Here is a 24,988-nt window from a genome sequence, read left to right as displayed (position 1 = left end):
TTTACTGATACTATCAGTTTACATTTACTGACACTAACAGTGTACATTTACTGATACTATCAGTTTACATTTACTGACACTAACAGTGTACATTTACTGATACTATCAGTTTACATTTACTGACACTAACAGTGTACATTTACTGATACTATCAGTTTACATTTACTGACACTATCAGTGTACATTTACTGATACTATCGGTTTACATTTACTGATACTATCAGTGTACATTTACTGACACTATCAGTTTACATTTACTGATACTATCGTGTACATTTACTGACACTATCGGTGTACATTTACTGACACTATCAGTGTACATTTACTGATACTATCAGTGTACATTTACTGACTTGTTTGAGTGGCATTTTTAGAAGTTGAGACGTACAATATGGAACACGTTTTTATGGATAACAACTACTTTATTTCGTGAGTGCGATGTTTCGATACAGATTCTTGTACCGTTGTCAAGCAAGAGTGATACATGAAGTGGAGGAGCTGCATATATACACTGTATATAATAATGAAACAACATACATAGTAATTGACAAAGGAAACAACATAATTGCCATAATTGGTTAAGCAGTAAGCTGATGAAGCCAGTGAGTACACAAGGGATAGTGAATGGAAGCCAGAGATGTATAAACACAGGAGTAGTTACAATCAAGGAGATGTTTATACAATAGGTGCGATGTTTATACAATAGGCTGGGATTGGTGGAGGAGTGGATCATAAGCTGATGGAATGAAGTATCCTTTGTCACGGTTGATGGTGGGCTTATGGCGTTTGATGTGAATGGCTTCGGTGAGCTTGCGTTTAGTGAAGTCCGTTTGGTTGTTGGCGAGAATGGTGAAGTCGGACCACTCTATTTGATAATTGGGGTTTGCTTTGATGTGGTCAGAGATAGCTGATTTGGTGTCGAATTAGCAACAGAGATCGCGATGTTCTTTGACTTCGGGTGTTGATGGGTCGGGATGTTTCACCTACGTAGCTTTGTCCACAATCACAGTTTATTTTATAAATAACACATTTCGGGTTGTTGTTGTTGACGGTGGGTTGTTTTTTTCCGTTGGCATGGAGGAGGTTGTTGAGGCTGGAGGACGCTGAGAAGGTTGTGTCTATGCCTGCCTGTTGTTTCAGGAGTCGGCTGATTTGATGTGATGGTTTACCATTCCCTACATAGGTAAACTATCAGTTTACATTTACTGATACTATCAGTGTACATTTACTGATACTATCAGTGTACATTTACTGATACTATCAGTTTACATTTACTTACACTATCGGTGTACATTTACTGATACTATCAATTTACATTTACTGATACTATCAGTGTAGATTTACTGACACTATCGGTGTACATTTACTGATACTATCAGTGTACATTTACTGATACTATCAGTGTACATTTACTGATACTATCAATTTACATTTATCATTCATCAAACTCCCTAATGTGAATGATAACAAGAGAAATCACTCAATGGCTTAAAGAATATCTGGAGCAATGTTTTGTCTTTGGGAGTAAGTTGGCCAGTTATCGATTGGAAAGGAAATATAAACCTGAAGTTTTCATGCAGACATAAGCCAATAGTACAATAATGTCACAAACAGGACAAACAGATCATTACAAAAGAGGTGAAATCTGTGGGATTACATGGGTTAAAGATTACCAGGATCTCTGGTTGCCAGATTGTTAGTTTGTCATTGTTGGATCTGACACACAAAACAAAAGGGAAATTACATTATACAAAAACAATTAACTGGACAACAGATCATTAAGAAACTTAATAAAAGGTGAAGTAGAAGAAATGAGACAGAAATTGATGTTTTTCTGCAGATATAAGCATGATATGGTAGAGGCAAGGACAGGACTAACAGATCATTACATAACAGCTATTGAGGTGACGACTGTGAGAGATTACAGGGGTGAAGAGATTATCTTGAACCCTTGTTGGAATAGAAAGTGAGCTATTCAATGCCAAATATGAAGAATATGATATATCTGATGTTTTTCAGTGAATACATGTATAACATGGTAAAGGCATGAAAAGGACTAACAGATCATTACATAACATCTACTGAGGTGAAGACTGTGAGAGATTACAGGGATGAAGAGATTATCTTAAACTCTCGTGTGTTAGAAGTGAGCTATTTAATGTTGGATATGAAAAATAAAATAAATTTGATGTTTTTCTGATCATTACATAACATCTACTGAGGTGAAGAGATTACAGGGTTGAAGAGATTATCTTAAACTCTCGTTGATCATAACTAACAGTGTGTACAAAGAGCTATTTAATGTTGGATATGAAAAATAAAATAAATTTGATGTTTTTCTGCGAACATAAACATAATACGGTAAATGCACAAACAGGACTAACAGATCATTGTGGAACTTTATAAGACGTGAGATTACATGGGTTTATGTGGGAATACAGGTGTCTTCCTACAATCCCCAGCACTTGTAAATTAAGATAGTAATGACAGTTGCAGCATCAACAACACATGGTGGACTGTGACCTTCAGTTTGATTAATTACAATAAATTTTAAGTATATACTGATGCTGGATTCTGATTCTGTCATGTAAGTTTTTCAGATATCATGCAGTCAGTATACTTATCTTAACTGGAAAATATATCATATTGATATCAATTATGTTGATGATATTTTTCTGAAACAAAGTGTATGACAAAGAATCTGTGTGGGATAAATGTGTGATTTGAGACATACAAAACAAAACGAAAACCCTGTGTGATATAACCATTGTATAACTGCTGCTGTTGAATAATCACAGCCCAATTCCTGCTCTTGTGGTTGATCCAAGTTACTGGTAGCGTACACATGGAGACAAATGAAACAATTTTACACATATGAAAATCAATAACACCACACACAGACAAAAGTAATCATCAGCCTCTTGCATCACACTGTGATGCTTATAAACACTTAAGACATTTTTCTAATAAAAATATGCATTGATGTGTTTAACTGTGCCAAAGCAAGACCCACCAGAATAAATCAATTTTTTATCTCTTTAAAAATAAAATTGAATTTTCTTATTTTGCCAAAAGCTTTCATAGCAGTTTGTACTGGAAAGAAAAGAGCTGACTTTAATTTTTAGCTACACAGTCATTAAAACATCAGCACCAACTACAAGTGGATAGCTAAAACTGATCACTGTGTCAACATGGTTCATTTCAACTTCATTATTATCAATATCAATAAATTCATGCAAACACTTTTGATGAGGAGGACACTAAAGATAATTGATGATGATAAAAGAGGATCATATATGTATACTCAGGTAGGATAGCCTACAATACACTTAAGCTTATTGAGATTTCTAGCACATGTTTACATCATCAGCATTTAAATTCCATTCAACTGTATCAATGCATCTATCTCAATATAAATTTGTGGAAAACATAAAGTCTTGCAGTAAAAAGCTGCCTTGATTACAGTAGCAATAAGTACACAATAGTGAGATGGGTCCTGTAAGCTGTAAGCGCCATAATACAGTCAATTTACACACAACTTCATTAACTCCTCGATGATTTAGAAAACATGATGACTTTTTCATAGTCAGAATGATCAGAATCGTAAAGATTCTGTAATGCAAGGGATGGTCTTTGACCTAAAAGCTAAGCCTTTCAAGTGACATTCTACAGCATCCAGTTTTATCAACAAGAACAGTACAGCTCCAGCTCTTGTTTATATCATACATACAGGATGTTGCAGATTTCCATGTCTGTCTTTTGGCATGTTGACAAAAATATGTGAAAAACAAGAAAATATATTTGCCTTGAACAATAATACTACAATATACAAAGCATGGTCATTTTATTAAAAATATACCTGCTGTGAACGTGAGGTAAATATGCTCTATCTAAGTGATCGGGACATTACACCTCTCAGGCGTAACTCTCTATAAAGTCCCAGTGAAGCCCTTCAGTAGTGTGAAGGGAGAGATGGAGACAATCTACAACCATTATCTGCCAGTCTCCATTCAAGTTATTTAGTAGTATCCTTATCTTTTCCCGAAGTCCAAATTTTACTATTTGCAACCTTTGACGAGGATTTTTAACATGGACCCTTCACTGTCGGGTATGTTTCATATGTACACATTATCATTCCACAAAATCATTACTGATAGGCTTAATAACACTTATCTGTAATGACTAGAGAAAATATTTATACAGTTTAAAAGGATCCCTTCAGTATTAGGTAGCCTAAATATATACACATTATAGTACAAAAAATATATCATTCTGCTATTTGCATATGTGTATTTTAGCAATTCACAAAGTGGAATGGTCAGTTAAAAAAATTATGTCATAATGGCGTATTGTTGGGAACAATATGTTTCACTATCAATGCCATCCAATATTCTGATGTCCCAAAATGATAGCGTTGTATCACAGGAGAGATGGAGGTAGTGACACTACTTCAGACATAAAGTCAGGGTGGAGTGCAGCCTATTTATCATAACTGAATGGATATAAACTACACTGTACTAATGAGGGTACATATGTTGTAGTATATGTGGAACATAGGCAGATCACGTCTACTATGTTGTGTGGCCAATGATAAGGAACTGCCAGTGGTCCTATGTCGTGTGGCCAATGATAAGGAGCTGCCAGTGGTCCTATGTCGTGTGGCCAATGATAAGGAACTGCCAGTGGTCCTATGTTGTGTGGCCAATGATAAGGAGCTGCCAGTGGTCCTATGTCGTGTGGCCAATGATAAGGAACTGTCCAAGAAAGTTGGCAAACCCGAGAAGAATGAGCATGGAGTGAAATATTGCAGATGGCCACGAGAGGTAACTTCCTGTCTGGCCCGTATAGAGCTCTCGCATGTGCACCAGGCAGGGCAATGCTATGGCATATGAGAACCCACAAAATGCTCCAACAAACCTGCATAGAAAGAAAACGGATATGAAGTAAACATGTGTCACAACACTGCGTGTGAGATAAAATTCTTCAGTCAAAATATGCTTGAAATACTTGACTCTGGATTGGGCAACAGGTGACTGAAATGAGTAAGTATACATATCTCCAGTATAAATACCAATAATTAACCCTAAAATGAAATAATGGACTGATCAAAATACGATTTGATCGTAAGGCAAAGTACAGCTCCCTGTCTGGCAATGTTACAGAAGTTTACTGAGACAAAAATTTTCAGGGAATAAGGAGGCAAGATGAAAAGAGAATGCCAATATTTGAAATATTGGAAACAAAGATAAGATCAATTTAAATCCAAATAGTAACTAGACAGGTTTGCTGAAAAGAGGTGATGAGGTGAAATGAGGTTTAACGTGTACTTAAGAACATTTCGCTCATATGACGATGTGCATGCATGTGTATGTATGGCTGCTTGTACTCGTCCAGACTTCAGTTGGTTTTATAGTGCTAGCTGACTGATATACCATGCTGCATTTAAGCATGGAAACCCCACACAGACACATCATAACAACCAATAATTGTTTTAAGCATCAGAACATGTTAGAATATGAACTGACCTACCACTGAAATATATAGAGTGCACAAAGAGTCATAACAAAACATGTGGTTACAAGAGCAAAACAGGTAAAACTCACCCAATGATCCTTCCAATGTGCGGTTCAAAGACAGCAAATACTATACATACAGACATCAGCACCAGATTGAGCAGCAGGACATGGCGCCAACTGTAACCATGGCAACATATCATCTCATTACCAAATAATAGCATCAAGTTTCTTGCAGTAAGCTTAATCAAATTCATCCTTGACATCAAATCTCAAGTATCCTAGTATCTACCGTATATTACCGTAGATAAGCTGAATTTTGAAGACCCAAAAAGCAGCCTGTAGAAGGGGGTCGGCTTATCTACGGGTAACACTTTCGCTGAACTTTTTTCTAGTGACCAGTAAGAAAACGACATCGTATCGTTTCGCGTGAACGAACAAGAGGAATGTAATTTTTCAAGTAAAATTGATATTTTTATACTTATCCTGACTCATGATCTTTTGCTTATCTCCCTTTCCCTTGCGAATGGTAGTGGAACACTTGAATCCCTTGAAGTTCCCGAAGCGGACGTAAAAATACATCACCCACGAGTAACCTCCCTTTTGCCCTTTCCCGCGCAAACAGTCATGAGACCAGCCTTACTTGTCCCTCTCTCCTAATTTTTCTGCCCATGCACTTGGATCTGCTGTGAAATCCGAAGTGTTTCCAGTGGGGAGGTTTTCTCGTCATGATTCAGGATAAGCATAAAAATATCAATTTTACTTGAAAAATTACATATTTTTTCTTATCCTGACTCATGATCTTTTGTTTATAGAATCCGACGGATTGGTGGTGGGTCAACCACTTCGTGGATTCATCAGCTGTCCTTAGATACGTCCTGTATCCCCCCCCATGGGAACTGCGAAACAGCATTTCCGTGATCCTATTCTTCCGTTATAACTCGGGGGGACCACTTTCTTGTCTTACTTCAGTCTCAGACAAGTTGAATCATGTTGATTCACGTGGCTACAGATAAACTAGTATCTTCTTATTACTTCATATCTTATAACAACCCATAGATTATGATAAGATCTTTATCATAAATGAGTTGCGACCCCTTCACGTACAGGTAAGATCTTTACCCGTACAGGATCTTTAATAACTCATGCTAGCCTGTCCTAGACTGTGCGCATGGACTTTCAAACTAATACTTTTCCTTAGTAAAAGTTATCAACAAGTCAGCGTGATAAGGGTGAGATTTTCCAACTCAGTGTTGACGCCAGTGCTCTGACTTCATGTGGGTTGGAAGCTCTAGGAGGTTCTAGTCCTGCTGCTTAATAGGCTCTCAATATGACGGCTCTCATCCAGAACGATATCGTCGTTCTTGAGACTTCTGCTGATGTCTTTGTGGATAATGGGATGAACAGGCGCTTGAATTTCCGTCTCCTTGTCTTAGTCTTTTGAAGATATATCTTCAGGGTTCTGACCGGACACAAGGATAAGTCCTCCATATCCTCTGGTCCGAGGATTGTAGATAGCGCTGGTACGTGGAACTGTCTACCTGGCTGGCCAGGTAGTTGGTTCCTGGCAATGAAGTCCCATCTAAATCCTAGATGAACTTCAGCATGTTGCCCTGTGTCGAATCTGGTTCAACCAAAGTCCAGCGCATGTATCTCTGATATTCAAGCTGCCGTGGCTAGCGCAAGCAGGAACAGAGTCTTCTGTGTTAGCAGCTCGAGGGTAGTCTCGCCTAGAGGTTCGTAGGCATCACTTGTAAGATGACGTAGAATTACATTCAGATCCCAGGCCGGAGCTCTGAACTTCTTTTGCTGGTCCTCCAGTTTAAAAGATCTCAGCAGAGCAAGTAATTCTGGTACTTTCGTCAACTTGATGCCTGTTTTCATGGTAATCACTGTACTGATGGCAGCGAGGTATGTAGATAATGTCGAACATTTCAGATGTCTGGTCTGTCTAAGATGACACAGGTATTCCGCCACTTGAGGATGAGTAGCTTTCATCGCTGTGAAGCCTTTCCGCCTTGCATAAGTCTCAAACTTCTGCCACTTGTCATCATACAGGTTACGAGTCGATCTGCGTAACGCTAGCGTTACTGCCTTGGCTGCCCTGGCGGAGTATCCTCTTTTCTTCAAGCATGTTTTGATACGGTCCACACGTGTAGCTGGAACGCATTCGGGTTCCCGTGGACTTGCTTGGTGTGCGGATGTATGAGTAGGTTCGGCCAATCTGGTAACTTGATTGTTGGACTTCCGAGATCTTCTATTAGGTCTAGGAACCATACTCTCACTGGCCAGTATGGCGCGACCAAAGTCAGTTGTAGCGCCTGTGACTGTTTGATCTTCAACAGTACTTCCGGTAGTAATATCGGGGGTGGAAAAGCATAAGCGTTTAGTCCATCCCAAGATATGCTCAGTGCATCTGTTGCCCAGGCCTGAGGATCTGGAACTGGTGAGACAAACATCTGTAGTTGCTTGTTGAACCTCGTGGCAAACAGGTCTATGCAAGGGGATCCTATTTCCCTTATGATGAGCCGGAATGCTTCTGGATGGAGCATCCATTCCTTAGGTGATGGGTGCAGTGGTCGGGAGAGAGCGTCTGCAAGTACGTTCTTGGCTCCGAGTATGTGACACGCCTTTATCCAGATGTTTGCTTCCTCCGTGATGTGGAACAACTGGAATGTGAACTGTAGAAGCCTTGCCAATTTATGGAGAATGCCACTGTAGAATTGTCCGTGTGGATCATCAGCATTTTGTTGTTCAGCGAGCTCGACCCTAGTTGTAAGGCGTTGATCACGGCTTTCATCCCCAGAAGATTGATGTGAAGATGCTGCTCTATTTTGGACCACCTCCCTGATGCAACTAGATTGTTGATATGCGCACCCTGGCCTTGTATCGAAGCGTCTACGTAGGTGAGGTGAGGTGAAATTGGGTTTAACGTCGTACTTGAGAATATTTCGCTCATATGACGACGTGCATGCATGTGTATGTGTATGTGCGGCTGTTTGTACTAGCCCAGACTTAAGCTGGTTTTATAGTGCTAGCCCAATGAGATACCATGCCGCAGTGAAGCATGAATACCCCACTCAGACACATTATACTGACTCCGAGCCGACCAGCCCTTGTTGTACCCATTAATGGTGAGCGCCAGGCAGGGACCACCAAGTACCATATTTTAACGTCTTTTGGTATGACGCGGTTGGGGATTGAACCCGCGACCTTCCGCTCTCCGGGCGGATGCTCTAACCACTACACCATGGAGGCGGTCCGTCTACGTAGAGATGTGTCGAAGGCCGGCTCTTGTAAATAGGTCCCTCCGCAAACGTTCAACCTGTGTGTCCACCACAGTAGATACCTCTTGAGGTTGTCTGGCAGCAAGATTGGGTCGACGCTGTCTAGATGTTTTGTCAGGAACCGTTGCAGTGGTCTTAGTTGTAACCTTCCTGTGCAAGTCAAGTCCTGCGCCGAGGTTAGTAGACCGAGTAGAGCTTGCCATGATCGTAGTGTTAACGGCGTGATGAATGCTAGTGGAATCATGGCTTGTATCTTGACCCAACGATCTTCTGGGACGACAATACGATTCTGTGTTGTGATAAACCTTATCCCCAGAAATTGCAGATCTTGTTTTGGTTCCAACTCTGACTTCAAAAGGTTCACCAGCCATCCTAGTTGAGTGAGCAACTTGATCGTAAAGTTAAGCTGTAGTCTGAGTTGACTGGCATCTTGGTGAACCTGAATGCAGTCATCCAAGTAGAAGGCATTGCATAGACCTCGATGATGTAGATATGCGACTATAGGCTTGGTTACTCGTGTGAATAGCCACGGAGCCGAAGATATTCCAAACGGTCGGACGTTCCATTGGAAGTGCTGCCCTCTGAATAGGAATCGTAGATACTTTCTTGATTCCGGATGTATGGGGATGTGTATATACGCATCCTGCAGGTCTATGCTGGCCATGTAATCTGCTGGACAGACGAGTAGTCTGAGTTGAGGTAGGTGGATCATTCTGAACCTGTCTGGTTTCAGTAGATAGTCTGCGCATGTTGTAAATCAGTCTGAACTTCTCCTTGGAGTTCTTCTTGGGTACTAGAAAAATTGGGGAGTAGAAGCCTGGAGTGAGATGATGCTGATCTATTATCTCTACCGCCTCCTTCATAAGTAGTGTGTTGATGGCTTCTTGTAGTCTGTCTGCCTGCTCCTCTGCATAGTCGAAGACCATCGGGCTGAGGGTTAGCGGAGGTGTGGCCTTGAGTTGTACTCTGTATCCTTCTCACAGTACTTGGGAGACGTAGACGTCCTCTAGTATTCCCCAATTTTCCAGTACCTTTGTAGACGTCCACCCACTGTCGATGGTTCGGCTGGGGGTGGAAGACTCCAGTCGTTCCAAACCCTGATATCAACATCTAGTTCCTCTGGATCCTCTGGGAGTGCGGCCTCTCCCTAAGTTGCCTCTGTAATTTCCAGATGGGCGACGAAAAGATCCTTTGCCGCCTCTGGAGCTGGAGTACTTCTTCTCCTTTGCCTTCCTTATGCCGGAATATTTGGACTTGCTGTTATACTTTTGCGTAGTATGACGGATGATGTTGGCCAGAGTATCTATGGATTTTATCATCATAACTTCTCTAGAGTCGTGCGTAGCTTCCTTAGCTGCATCGTCTATTTGTCCTCCAAAGATAGTAGGCGCGCCTCCCATGGAGCTCTAAGTAGCGGTTGGGTGAATCTGTCACTCCATGAACAGGATGCAAGTAGCCCTTGTCTGCGTAGTAAAGTGAGACCTGCAGATATAGATGCCAAATGGTCCAAATAAAAAGTATTGACTCATGATGAGAAGCCCTCCCAACCTCCCCGTTGAAGACACTTTGGATTTCACAGCAGATCCAAGTGCATGGGAGAGAGTGACAAGTAAGGCTGGTCACATGACTGTTTGCGCGGGAGTAGGCAAAAGGGAGGTAACCCGTGGGTGAGTGTATTTTTACGTCCGCTTCGGGAACTTCAAGGGATTCAAGTGTTCCACTACCATTCGCAAGGGAAAGGGAGATAAGCAAAAGATCATGAGTCAGGATAAGAAAAAATAATGACTTTGTCAGTGAAGACGTCAAATTTGCAATTAAACGTCACATACTGTCATCTAGAGAGAGGGAGTAACGGGGAAGGAGGGACATGTATTGGAAAAGAGTTTGCATTTATAAACCACCCACCCAAGGGAACACTTGGAAATCACACTTTTTAAGCTAAACATTAAACACTTTTTTTAAACAGGTTTAACACTGCACTCAATACTAAGCTAGATCCAGACTAGCCTATAAATGGTCTTGACCAGACAATCCTGTGATTGATATTATAAGTACACATCTTCCATTGTCAGGGTTCAATGACATACAATCAACCAAGAGAGTCTAACCAACAAATCCATTGAGTGACATTGTAAAGCAAGTACTGTTACTTATTCTAACCCACACATCAAACATGTGTAATAACTTATTTTTAAACTTCCTTCACGCCTTCATCCAGCAATTGGGGCTGCAGAGTATCGTCATGACAACACTCACCTTGGCCAGACTGACTTGAAGATTGCCTGCAGGAACTGAATTCTGAATATAAACAGCAGCAGAGGGAACACAGTGAGCATCTGGAAGAACAGGCCGATGCGTGCCACGAATGCCATAACGTCAGTTGTGTTAATGTTGTTGAGCAGATTCTGAAATTCACATATTAGCCATTAGCTGCTGCCATCGGGAGATGGGACACAGGAGGCATGTCTATGTCATTCAGCAGGGAATGCCTAAGTAACCACTCAACCCTTGGCTACAAATCATAGATACATTGATATCACAATGTACACATCTAGAAACACTTAAGCAACAAGAAGACAGGAGCCTGTGGAATATCTATCATGCTAAGGGACCATTCATAATTCATGGCTAGAGGGGGGATGGGATAGGGTGCATTGGGGGTGGGGTCGGGGTTTGATGATGGTGATTTTCGGGGGCACACCCATTTTGTTCTGGGGAGGTAATCAATTTTATATATGTACATATTTAAAAATTTTGCTTAAAAATTATGGAAGGGTAATTGATTTTGTACATGAAATGCATGGGGTGGGGTGGTTTCACTTGCTTTGAACATAAATTGGGGCATTCACATTGTACATGCTACTTCATAGAAATCATGATCACCCCCTTAGCCATAAATTATGCTCGGTCCCTAATATAGGAAGTGATCAACACCGAAATCATTAAAAACAGACTGACAGTACTTTGTATCTTTCACATAAATGGAAATAGGCATTATGCTTTTATACTGACTAACAGTGCAATTAGGTTTTCCCCTTGGTTATCTTGAATCCAAATTGAAAAGAATAAACCTTGAATATTAAGCAAGATTTAGTTTGGCACGCTGAGTTAGTTAGGCACCACCTATCTGGTTTCCATGAATAAAGAAGAAGGTATATATCCATGTGTCCAGTTATGGTACTCACATCCTCTATACAAGATTTGTCCAGTGGGAAAGATGCATAAAACATGGCACCAATGTAGATGTAGGTAGCAGCTACCAGGATATAGGCTATTGTCAAATCTCGAACCTGAAAACAGAAACAGTGATGTGTTAACAACATACTTTACCTGAATGGCCAGGAATCTTTAACATAAAGATCTGTAGGAGACCAAGTTGTAGGTTTCATCAACTACAGCTGTATTAGATCATGTAAATACTTTACCAACTACAGCTGTATTAGATCATGTAAATACTTTACCAACTACAGCTGTATTAGATCATGTAAATACTTTACCAACTGCAGCTGTATTAGGCCAGGTAAAATGAACGAGATGACAAGTTTAGATGTTAACTATAATCAGCCAAGATTTTATTCTAAAGGTTTTGTCTGTATTTTCTTCTATACATACATTATTTTCTGGATGTTTCTGGTTTCTACAGATTGCCAGGCAACAGTTTTGAACAAAATAGGCCAGAGCTGCTATACCAGTCAAGGCTGGAAATGTCAGCTTGAAGTCTGAAACACACAAGACACCAAATCGCCTGAAATATCAAACTGTTCCAAGCATATTTTTAGGAAAGGAGTGTTGTGTCTCATAGATGAATGAGTGAATGTTGTTTTATGCTGCAGGAATATTGAAGTTGTAACCATTCCATCATGGCAACCTGTAAGCATGGTAATTATTCCAAGTGTATTCTTGCAGCCTGTAACAATGGTAACTAATCAAGCTGCATCATGACTGACTGTAACCATGGTAACAAATCAAGCTGCACCATGACTGACTGTAACCATGGTAACAAATCAAGCTGCATCATGACTGCCTGTAACCATGGTAACTAATCAAGCTGCATCATGACTGACTGTAACCATGGTAACTAATCAAGCTGCATCATGACTGACTGTAACCATGGTAACTAATCAAGCTGCATCATGACTGACTGTAACCATGGTAACTAATCAAGCTGCATCATGACTGACTGTAACCATGGTAACTAATCAAGCTGCATCATGACTGACTGTAACCATGGTAACTAATCAAGCTGCATCATGACTGACTGTAACCATGGTAACTAATCAAGCTGCATCATGACTGACTGTAACCATGGTAACTAATCAAGCTGCAGATCATGGCAGCCTGCAACCACAGTTATTAATTCAGCTGTATCATAGCTGCCTGTAACCCACAAGTCAAGGATGATAGGTGAGTGAGTGAGTGAGTGAATATGGTTTTACGCCGCTTTTAGCAATATTCCAGCAATATCACGGCGGGGAACACCAGAAATGGGCTTCACAAATTGTACCCATGTGGGGACTTGAACCCGGGTCTTTGGCGTGACGAGCGAACGCTGTAACCACTAGGCTACCCTACGCCCCAAGGATGATAAACTAGTGTTGGACTACATGAGCAATATGACCATGGAGGCAATCAACATTAATCACCTGTGGCTCATTAGTCATAACACACATGGAGTTCTAGGGCTGCCGCACTCACTGATGTACTAGCTATATAACAGTGGTCCACCAACATTCAAGTCTGGACCAGACATTTCACTGACTGACATCATGGGTTTCATCAATGTGGATACAATGAAAGGCATCAATCAAGTCAGTGAGTCTGACAACCCAATCCTGTTAGTCACCTCTTGTGACAAGCATGGGTTGATGAAGAGCAGTTCTAACCCAGATGTAATGGAATCAGTCTCACACAGTCAATATTTCTAACAAACTTTTGATTAATTTTTTGGAATTACATTGTTCTTAGCATTGCTTACTTACTTTCAACATAATCAAAGGACAAGGCTTCATCTGGGTTAAAATTGATGTTGAACTTCCAATGGGATGTCTTCACAGCCACAAAACACACCAGGTAAGCCACAGATATTGTTCCTGGGAAACAGAGTACAGTATTGTATAACCCATACAGAAATATCACCAGGGAAGTTATTGTGAAGAAGTCTCTCTGAGACAAATGCAATGTTGCTGCCAGCATTTCAATTGTTCTGCTTTTGACTGTGTATGAGCAGCCCTTAAATTAATAATGTGTCATATTTGCAGTTTTTCAAAGAATAAATAATGGTATCTGTTCCCTTACATCAAAAAGAGAATCAGACCACACCCATCAGCGGACTACTACTTCCTGATTGGCTTCAGATGCATTATGGGCATGAACAATGTCTTTGATGCTGTATGAACCGCCACAATTATTTTAGGATGATTGAATATGCAGTCTGTAATGTTATTACTGTAGAATTATATAATAACAGTAATTTGCTTCAAGAGAAAAGTGTTGAAACCAGTATTTTTACATGTATTTACAGGAAAGTTACACTATGTGTACATTGATGTTTGTGTTAAAACATCAACAAATGCATAATTTACAAAACCCAAAGTAGCTTCACAAGAATCCATAGACCCCTTCAACCTTCAACATCACATAAAACCTGAAAAAAAAATCCTGCTATTTATATGTTTTATACAAAATGTTACAAAAGGGCAGAATCAGGTCCATTTTGAGTGAAATTCTAGCTTCAACTTACCCAGAGCATTAAACTTGGTAAAGAATGTTGGAGACTTGAAGTTAAGAAGTGGCCCAAGGATGACAATGAGGAAGAAAGGCACAGTATACTGCTCATCCCAGTATCTGCTGAAGGTGCTGTGTGCTGTCTCCCCTAACACACCTGTACCCAGGGACCTGTTGCCCCCAGCACTGCTGGAGCATACAGCTGCAATAGAGAGTGAGTGAGTGAGTGAGTGAGAGAGTGAGTGAGTGAGTGAGTGAGGTGGAGTGAGTGAGTGAGTGCTGTATCACAACATGAGTGCATGATGCTGAAGGAAAACCCTGAGTGATGTATCATCACCTTTACCATATGGTAAAACCACATGATTAGAGGTTTCTGGAATACTTAAGACATCCAGTTTCCACAGGTAATCCTGATGCCACAGACGGTAGAGCAATTCAGGCCACCACAAAGATGACTAAGGTCACCCACAGGCCAGAAACATTTGGCATATTGAAAGTCTTATACTGACCACATAGCTGTCATTAAGTTGCAGGGGTGGAAATAACTTTAATATTGCTAGTGTACTCCGGTACAGTGGCACATGTAAAATCACTTGCCCTGATAATTTTTCCACTATACCGGCCGTTTTCTTATTGATTTTTTAAATAAACAACATAATTAACATTGGAATATCAACTGGACACCGGTACAGTGTGATATACAAATTTGCTTGCCCGACAGAAAAAAACACTGGACTCGGGCGTCGGGCAATGGGTTATTTCCACCCCTGAGTTGTTGATAGTGGAATATCTATACTCAGGTTTGCAGTAAAACAATTATGATGCATGATACAGTGAGTATGGTTGGAGTCCACTGTAAAAATGTAGTTAAATCTTCAGGCATCAGTGCGATAAATTGTGGTTGTCAATTGGTCTGCTGATTGTTCTGAGAGGCCAGCATGACCTCTTCTAATATGATTAATACTTCCTAAACTTTACGAACATCATAAGGTAAGGTTATGGTAAGAAACATTCATGTTAAATATCACCATGTTTAATAAAGCAGTTACTGAGATATAAGAAGTGTTCTTAACCACACTTTCAATAAAGACAAAACAGGGGGAAATATTATTTATTACATGTATGAACATAAAGATTTGGCTTAATCAAAACAATACGAAACACATTTTCACACCACTTCAGACACTTGTTACGAAAACATGTCAGTGTTGTTCCGATCCAGAACAGACTGGGAACATTTTGCCCAAACTGTGATGTTCTAGCCATCTGCAGTGTTAAATAGTTGGGGACATGCATAATTTGGGGGGTAAAATTTAGGTGGGCAAATCTTCAGAGAACCCACTCACAGCACTTCAACCTTAAATAATACTGAGATCATAGGATTACCATGACATAAAAGGGCATTGACACATCTATCTCAACTTTGCAGGTTAGTTATTCGTTTCTAGTCATTTGAATCTTGTCTTAAGTCAGAAAACATTATTAACTTAGAACCTATAGGTCAGTGATGATTTTCTTTCTAACATTGAGAAAAAGGCAATATTAAAACTGTCACAATAGGATAAGTCACTTGTGAACAGAGTCAAAGAAATGTTTCAATTTTTTTTTAACAAAACAACATATACTGAGGGAAACAAATAACTTGAACACATGAAAGATCAAGTGCTCCTTTATATTTTTCCAGGTTTCTTTTCAAGCTTTCTATTGCACTGTGAGTGAAGATCTAAGAATAAACATAGGAACACTGTGAAGAAGCAATGTTCCCTTATTTCTTTCAATCAGTATATCTATAAATGAGGAAATCATTTTTACACAGCATAAACACTTTTCCTCCAACTACATCATATGAAGTCCCATGATCATAAGAATGGTTGTACATATCTTCAAAAATCTTAGACAATCCTTAAAGATTTTTCACAATTTGATATTTTTCATTTAATGCAATAAATAACTCCCGATCACATTATGATCTAAAACAAACATCCTATGGAGGAAAAGATTGTTAATGGACAGATAGAAAACAGCCAATAAACAATGACATAAACTGTTTGAGGATGTTGAGATTAAATCAACATGCCATTATCTGATATCATGGATATTAATATCATTTATCATATGATAAACGTTGACAAGGAAGTGGAACAGGAAATTAATATGAAATGGGAAGTGTTTGTTATTTACAAAGAATCACAAGATTATGTGACACAAAACTTACATAGTTACACAGAGATTGTCCGGTTTGGTGTCTATGGTATGTGAAGTGTAATTTGAAACAATAAACAAAAAGCAGAGGACATAAGGGACCATTAATGCTTAATTAATTTGGGGGTGGGGGGTGTATCGATTTTGTACATGACATCATAGGGGGGATAACTTTGTACATACATTTTAGGAAGGGGATGGTCATTCACATTGTACATGCTTCTCCATAAAAATCATTACCACCCCACCCCACCCCAGGTCATAATTTATGAACGGTCCCTAAAAGAGATATTAAGACTAAACTCAGCCAAAATGCAGTCCTAGCAAGCTTAATCTGGACAGAGAACAATAATGACTTTCATATCCCATTTAAGGTCATTTGTATTTACCAAACTGCCTCCAACTTTTAAGTATAAAAAATAATTCAAGAGATTTGACTTCAGAATTTTGTTCTAAATTATACCAGTTGTCATAGTTGCATTCCCACTTTTAAGGCCACCATGTGACACTTTATGAATACTTAATTTCTTACCATCTGAGGGGTCTGTCGAGTTGACCAGTGGCACTGTAGAATTGTCAGCATCATCAAATTTGTCTGAAAATACAAAGTACTTCTATATATTTACACTGAAACAGGTCGCCATGACGAAAACAAATGGCACCTTCTGTGTTGAATCTTACCATTTGGCATGCATAATATTTTTATGACGACAATTAAGATTGGATCTGGGGATTAGGAGTATGTTTGTATGGTTGATTGTTATGATTTTTCCTACTTGTCATATTGTTAGGGTTGGCAGAACCAACCACCATGTTACATCTACAGAAGTCTGTTTGTACCAAAATCACCTGAAAATATTGATTCATATTTGACATAATTGACAAAAGACCTTCCATGGTACTCACAGTATATAAATGAGACAACATTGTAGAGGAAGTTGGACATGAGAATCCAGTAGACAAGAGCGCCACCTAGCAGCGACAACAAGGAGCAGAAAACTGCTCCTATTTCTGCCCATCGGCCCAGATAGTACCCACAAACATCAGAAAACTCAAACGTTTCACTAGAACCAGCTGAAATAAACAATGGACACCAAGGTGATATCCAGACATTAACTTTGAATACACAATGCCATTTAGAAAGTGGCCAAATGTAACATATGTTATATTTGGGATTACACTTTCTTAGTAAAGTACAGATTCTAGTACTTTTGTTGGGTTGAGTCCCATCCGGCATTCATACCACACCCTCAGAGTCAGGCACCTAATCGCCAGCACACAAAGTCAGCCGTCTAACCTGCTCACCCACTGTGATTAGGTGCCTGACTCTGAGGGTATGGGTTCGAATCCCAGATGGGACTCAACCCAACAAAAGTACTAGAATCTGTACTTTACTAAGAAAGTGTAATCCCAAATATAACATATGTTACAGACATTAACTTGATTTCAAGAACAGCTTTGATTAGTATTATATTAACAGGTGGCAAGAAAGAGTGTAAAGGTGATGTAAGTTACAGGGACCTGTTTCACAAAGCTATTGTAGCGCTACGACAGCCATACCTCCTATTCTGTAACATAGACTTATGACAGTCGTAGCGATACGATAGCTTTGTGAAACGGGACCACAACTTTCATAGGAATAAGACTGAGGCTGAAAAGTCAAGATCACTTTCAGAAGGCAACTTTGATTTCAACCTTTATCAGCAGGTCCTGACATGTCTAAGGGATGAAACTCTGCACAGCAAAATGTATTACCTCATACAAAAGGGCTATGTTCTAACAATGTTAAATGTTATTAGTTAACTTAACTGAATAAATCTGAATGGGAAACCATTTGAAATCAATGCAACATAATCTCCTGATGGTCCTCTTTAGACAAAAAGGGGGCTGTGGGGTAGCCTAGTGGTTAAAGCATTTGCTCATCATGCCAAAGGCATGGGTTCAATTCCCCACATGGGTACAATGTGTGAAGCCCATTTCCGGTGTCCCCTGCTGTGATATTGCTGGAATATTGCTAAAAGCAGAATAAATTCCAACTCAATCACTTTTAGACAAAAGTTTAGTGCACTGGAATAAGAACATGCTATTTCCAGTATCTCGCAATCTGTAGTACACAGCCTTATAACTCTATGTGTTAAAAGATGCCTCGATTCATATCTGTGTGTACTCACACTAGATAAGTACATCAGTCTTCTGTGAGATGATTGATTCATGATGTTTGAGCAGAAGAAAATTGACACTAAATAAAATCAAAACAATTCGCCAGAAAAGAATCAAGGAATCTCATATCACCATGTTAACTTGAATATGGCACTATAGAATTTACATACAAAGTGGCTACAAGGTACACAAAACCATAAACATGTGAAGAGATAAGACTCACCGATTCCCTCGCCAGACTTGAGTATTCTATAGCTGGTGTATAACATGAGCCGCCATGGCAGCCAACAGGACTATGCCACAGACAAAGCCAGCCTGAGATGAAACAAACATAATGATCCTGAGTCTTGGCACATCATTCTATTGAGTTTAGTTTTACGCCACACTCAGCAATATTCCAGCTATATAGGGGCGGTCTGTAAATAATTGAGTCTGGACCAGACAATCCAGTGAGCAACAGCTTGAGCATCGATCTACACAATTGGGATATGATAACATGTGTCAACCAAGCCAGCAAGCCTGACCACCCGTTCGTTGCCTCTTACGACAAGCATGGGTTACTGAAGAACAATTCAAACCCGGATCTTAACGGATATCAAATGACCAATAATAATATAATATCCTTGTGCTATACCTGCTTGATGGCCCAAGGCATTGCTAGTATAGAAGTCCCCATCATTGTGTTCCACAGGGAGAAACTGTAATAAGACACAGATTTGACAATGGTTTGTTTGAATACACACAAGAGATCCAACAAATACCAATGAAATATTTACAACACTGTTACAACAAACTCTATTACAAACTGATACAAACAATACATAGGTCTGACATAGCTGAGTGATCATTATTCATTAGTTTATGCAAGTAATTCAATCAGTTCAAGTAATCATTAGTTTATTGATCAATCAGTATCAGCTTGATGAGATGTATAACTGTTTTCTGGAATTTCATCAGTAAACGTTAAAAGTTATAAACTGATCTGCAAAACAACTGGTCAAGAATAGTCAAAGACTCAAACGACACAGGATCTCTTATAGAAATGGGGGCGATTGGGTAACCCTGTCTTCAAAGTGTTCGCTCAATCAAGGTTGATTCCCCACATAGGTACAATGTGTGAAGCCCATTTCTGGTGTTTCCCGTCATGATATTGCTGGAATATTGCTAAAAGTGGTGTAAAACCCAACTTACTTACTCACTCTTATGGAAATGAAGTCACCAATAAATAACATTAACAAATAAAGACACTTGGTAAAGGTGACTTCAGCATTTATATTAAAATATTTTCTACATAAAGAGAACTAACATTAAAATCTGATGATTTGAACCAAAATGCAATGGCATCATCAGCCTGTCTTGAGGAGAATGATGTTAACAGTTACCCGCCTAGATTTCAGAGAAATTTTACAGATGTTTTACAGATATAAATATGCATTTTGAAAGAATAAAACAATATAGTAATATCATAAGCATGTCAAATCTAAACAGATCAAGTGTGAGTTTATTCAAAATTGCTTTTGTTCACCCAGCAGAAAATGGGTACCCAGTGGGATAAAGTCACGTGACTATAACCCTCCTAACAGGCAGTTGGGTTATCTGGGCAACGAGGAGAGTTTTATGGATTTACAACTTCTTTAATATAATATGAGCGACGTTTCGGTGTAGCTACTAACACCGTTATCAAGCAAATGATGTTCAGTACTAGAGGCGAATGATGTTAACTCAAACGGATTATCTGGGGTAATAATAATCCGATTGTCTGGACGTTTCAAGAATGCATTTGACTATTACTATTAGTAGTAGTAGTAGTAACAAAAGTAGAAAAAAACAAATACCCTTGTATACATTGTCTACTAACACTGGCTCAATAGATCAAGACAAGCTAAATAGATTTTTATACAAGAATGTTATGTTGTGAAAAAAAAACAGCGAAATTTCAAATCATAAAATTAGCTACACTTTATGACAGTAATGATATTATTAAGGCTAAAAATAACACAAATTATCATATATTTGTTGCTATATGACGTCAAATGTATTAAAGAGATTTAAATATTCACTGGATACTCACATGGTGATGATGCTACTCTGTTTTCCCTTGACTGGGATAAGTATCTGGATCCAGTAGTTTTCGGGACAACATGTTCTGGCATTTGCTGAAAAACACAAGATCAATTTGGAAAGAATAAAATGTATGAAACACTGTCATAACAAGAGAAGATACACATAATTAGTATCTTAGAGTGTTTATTGATCTACTGGACTCCATAAAATTGAGGGACAAAACAAAATCATCTACAGCAGAGCATACATTAATGTCACAGAGATGCAACACTTGATGTTTCAATTCATGGGGTGTTGCTCAATTGTAACCCAGCCACTTAGCTTCAACACTCCTTGGCTAACTTAGATCATTAGTCACATCTGTATTTGGGGAAAAAAGCTTCTGGAGCTACACCCAGTAGGCTGGAGGGTGTGTTTCACAAGACATATTTAGATTATGTGTTGAAGAGTGAGTGGTTGAGTGAGTGGTTGAGTGAGTGAGTGGTTGAGTGAGTGGTTGAGTGAGTGGTTGAGTGAGTGAGTGAGAGAGTGAGTGAGTGTAGTTTTATGCCTCTTTTAGCAATATTCCAGCAATACCATGGCGGGGGAAACCAGAAATGGGCTTTGCACATTGTACCCATGTAGGGAATCAAACCCGGGTCTCCGGCATGACGAGCGAACACTTTAACCACTAGGCTACCCCACCGTCCCCAAAGCACTAATGGGCCTGTATTGAAGAATCAGGTAGGTATTGCTATAATGTTTTAGCTCTTACTTTGAGATAAACATACACTGAAAACATGTCTGCAATGAGTATGTGAATCCCTGCAACACTTTCAGACAACCAGCTGAAGAACTGAGCCATGTCATGTGAAATTCAGTTGTTCAGTGGCAAGTGCTCTTGAATATATAACACCAAATGCACATGTAACAAAGATATCTTACCAGCACACTTTCATGGTGTGGAGCCAGTTTGTTGTAGTACTTGTAGCGACTGAGTAGTGCCTTGGTCTCATCATCACCTTCATCAGCAGGGCCGCTTATAGAATACTGACGAATCGGCTGCCTGGAAACAAAACATCACTTTGTACCAGTGTTAGTGTCTCCTTGGGGTGAAAGAGTCAGTGATTGAGTGAGGTTTTACACCGCTTTTAGCAATATTCCACCAATATCATGTTGGGGGGACACCAGAAATGGGCTTCACACATTGTACCCATGTGGGGTATCAAACCCGGGTCTTCAGTGTGACAAGCAAATGCTTTAACCACAAGGCTACCCCACCACCCCTTGGGGTCCCTGACCGCGTCATACCAAAATTTGGTACTTGTTGGTCCCTGTCTGGCGCTCGGCATTAATGGGTACAATAAGGAATGGTCGGCTCGGAGTCAGTATAATGTGTCTGAGTGGGGTATTCATGTTTCACTGCGGCATGGTATCTCAGTGGGCTAGCACTATAAAACCAGCTTAAGTCTGGGCTAGTACAAGCAGCCGCACATACACATACACACGCATCCACGTCGTCATATGAGCGAAATATTCTCAAGCACGACGTAAAACCCAATTTCACCTCACCTCACCTTAGGGTCAAACAATACATTAGTGCAGCATGTCCCGTGTGATGATATGATATACAGTAGGTTTTACTTCCGTGTGAAAACAAGATGATCCACTTGCTAAAAGTATTTCTTGTTACTCTTCCAAATATCTTCCTGTGTTTTAGTCAGTTAAATATTAAAAAAGTATGTTTTAATTAGTATTTCAATTTCACCACTAAAAAAAGTCACTACAAACATTTGTCTTTGTGACCTTACAGTATTGCTTCAACCCCCTGTGTTTCCTTCACATTTCCTTAGCATCTCAGTGAAGCATGTGGTGTCCTCCAATGTGATATTGCTGGAATATCATTCTTAACATGTCATCAAGTCACTTCACTGCATTATTGGCATTCCAGAAGTTACTGAAGTACTATTATTAGGAAATGTACAACTTTATGGATAACGCTGTTGTATGCACTGCAGTATAGTCCATTTGATTTCATTTGAGACCGATGAATTTCTCACTCGGTTGACCACAGCGACACCGATTCCGAATGCAGAATCATGGCTTCTGAAAGCAGCAACACTGACTCTGATTGAACATTCAAAGTGGTAACCAGATAATGGCTTTTGAGATGACCCCCATTTTCACTACACCGCTTGTTGATTACCTGGCTGTTCTCCCTGCAAGTGGTCACCTTCGTAAAAAATAGCGAAAAGTGACAACAAAATGATGATCATTTGTTAAACAACTTTTTTATTTGGGTATCCATAATTATAATATGAGACAAATCATCAGAGTTGGTCTGTCAATTTCATGTGACTGCAAAATCTGTTTTGTTGCAATTATTAGATTTTGTGTTCGGAAGCAATTCATCGGTCTCAAATGAAATCAAACGGACTATAATTGTACATAAAGTTACCTATGTCTATCTATCATACTCATATCCATACTGCCCTTCACAACTAAGGCCAATGTTCAACCTTTGCACCATGAATGGTAGAAATAAATAACAGTTGAAATATTTCCTTATCACCAAAACACTGAAGTTTTATTGCACACATGGGTCATATGAGTGACACCATATATGTGATAGATGAAACTGACAGTCACTATTAATGTCTGCTATTAAGCACACACATGACAATCTACATGACATGAATGACAATAGGGACATTCCACATGACATGTGTAGTGGCTATATTACTTCTGACTTCTGTGGTGAAAATTCTAACCATGGACCTTCGCTACTGATCCTAGGTCTGCCGCCTTGACTAAAATTGGTCAACCCCTATTTACGTCATCACACTGGCATGGTAAAGATGTCATTTGTTGGATGACTCCATGCATGGCTACATACTTCTTCATGAACAAAAAAGCATATCACAGACACCATAGTAGGTTACAGACACCAAGTTTCCTCTAATTTAAAAGACTGAATATATGAATGAGTAGCGTATAATGCTGCTTTGAATATAATTCAGTTTGTATCCTCATATGTCAGACTGATGTTGGGGGAAAGCCTCAAGATATGCAGGTCTCAGACATTTACCATCTAAATGAAACACACTAGCATAGAATTCGAATCCACATATCACCTATCATGCATAGATTTCATTTTTCAAGCATGCCCAAGAAATGCAACTATTGCATATTGAATCACAGGGCCATTAATGACTGTTCCACAGATAGCATGACATTCAACATGAAATATGCGTTACGCTCTACATGACATATGCATGACACTATGTGACTCTAAATATGCATCATTGGTGACGTACAAAATGTTATGAATACAATTCAATACCTTCTTGCTGTAGCTACATCTCCATCTTTGCGAGTTCCTTTCCCCATTTTGCTTCTGAAATTACAAACCAGTCTATCGTAATCCAATTACCGATACTATTGATAAATATTAAAAAGGTATCAGTCTGATTATCCAAAAATCACATTCACAACCTGTTCGGCAGCTGATTTTTGAAGGACAATCGCAGTAACACGGCTACAACTTTTCGTTTTTCATACAATGTGGAAGAAGGAAACTGAAAAGAGGAACCAGCGGTACTGCTGACATAATGTTTTATCTGTCAAATATAGATACTGTGTAGGGAAACCCCAAACAGTTATGGCGATGTCACGTGTAAATGTAAAACAAGACCTTCCGCGTGATTCCCCATTCTCAGCTTCGTCTATTAATATTCTTTCTGAGTTAATTGAATAGCCTCCGCGTCCAACTGTGTCTTCCATGATCCGATTACGTCCACAGTCAGGAAACTAGACAATACATCATCTCGAGCAGCTGACCAATTAATAACAGGAAGTCACACTCATAACAGGCGCGCACTTCCCCGCACTAGTTTCAGGTCAACTAAAAATAGTAAATATACAGAGCATCAGCAACAATTAATATTTTCTACAAAAATCACAATAACGACATATTCTGAATCAGTTCCCCTCAGTTGATTCTCTTGACGGATAAATATTTTTTATTATCTTTGCCTGCCCTTAAACGTCCTTGAGCTG

At 39.4% G+C, this 24,988-nt stretch overlaps 1 protein-coding gene across 1 annotated transcript; it reads right to left on the bottom strand.

The window, feature by feature from the left end:
* Positions 1–4,331: 4,331 nt before the first annotated feature.
* Positions 4,332–24,925, bottom strand: LOC124261969 (sodium-coupled neutral amino acid transporter 9-like). Its single transcript, XM_046696329.1, is given in 17 exon segments — positions 4,332–4,917; positions 5,604–5,693; positions 11,057–11,205; positions 11,986–12,090; positions 12,413–12,519; positions 13,780–13,890; positions 14,541–14,726; positions 17,259–17,321; positions 17,633–17,800; positions 19,110–19,159; positions 19,161–19,201; positions 19,521–19,584; positions 20,958–21,024; positions 21,027–21,042; positions 21,875–21,995; positions 24,273–24,326; positions 24,624–24,925. Coding segments are annotated over 17 exon segments (1,671 nt in total). The 5' UTR covers positions 24,713–24,925; the 3' UTR covers positions 4,332–4,727.
* Between the last annotated feature and the right edge of the window lie 63 nt (positions 24,926–24,988).

This window comes from Haliotis rubra, unplaced genomic scaffold (genome assembly GCF_003918875.1).
Source record: "Haliotis rubra isolate DU_JTF1 unplaced genomic scaffold, ASM391887v1 Scf819, whole genome shotgun sequence".
NCBI lineage: Eukaryota > Metazoa > Mollusca > Gastropoda > Lepetellida > Haliotidae > Haliotis > Haliotis rubra.
This window is presented reverse-complemented; position numbering and strand designations above follow the sequence as displayed.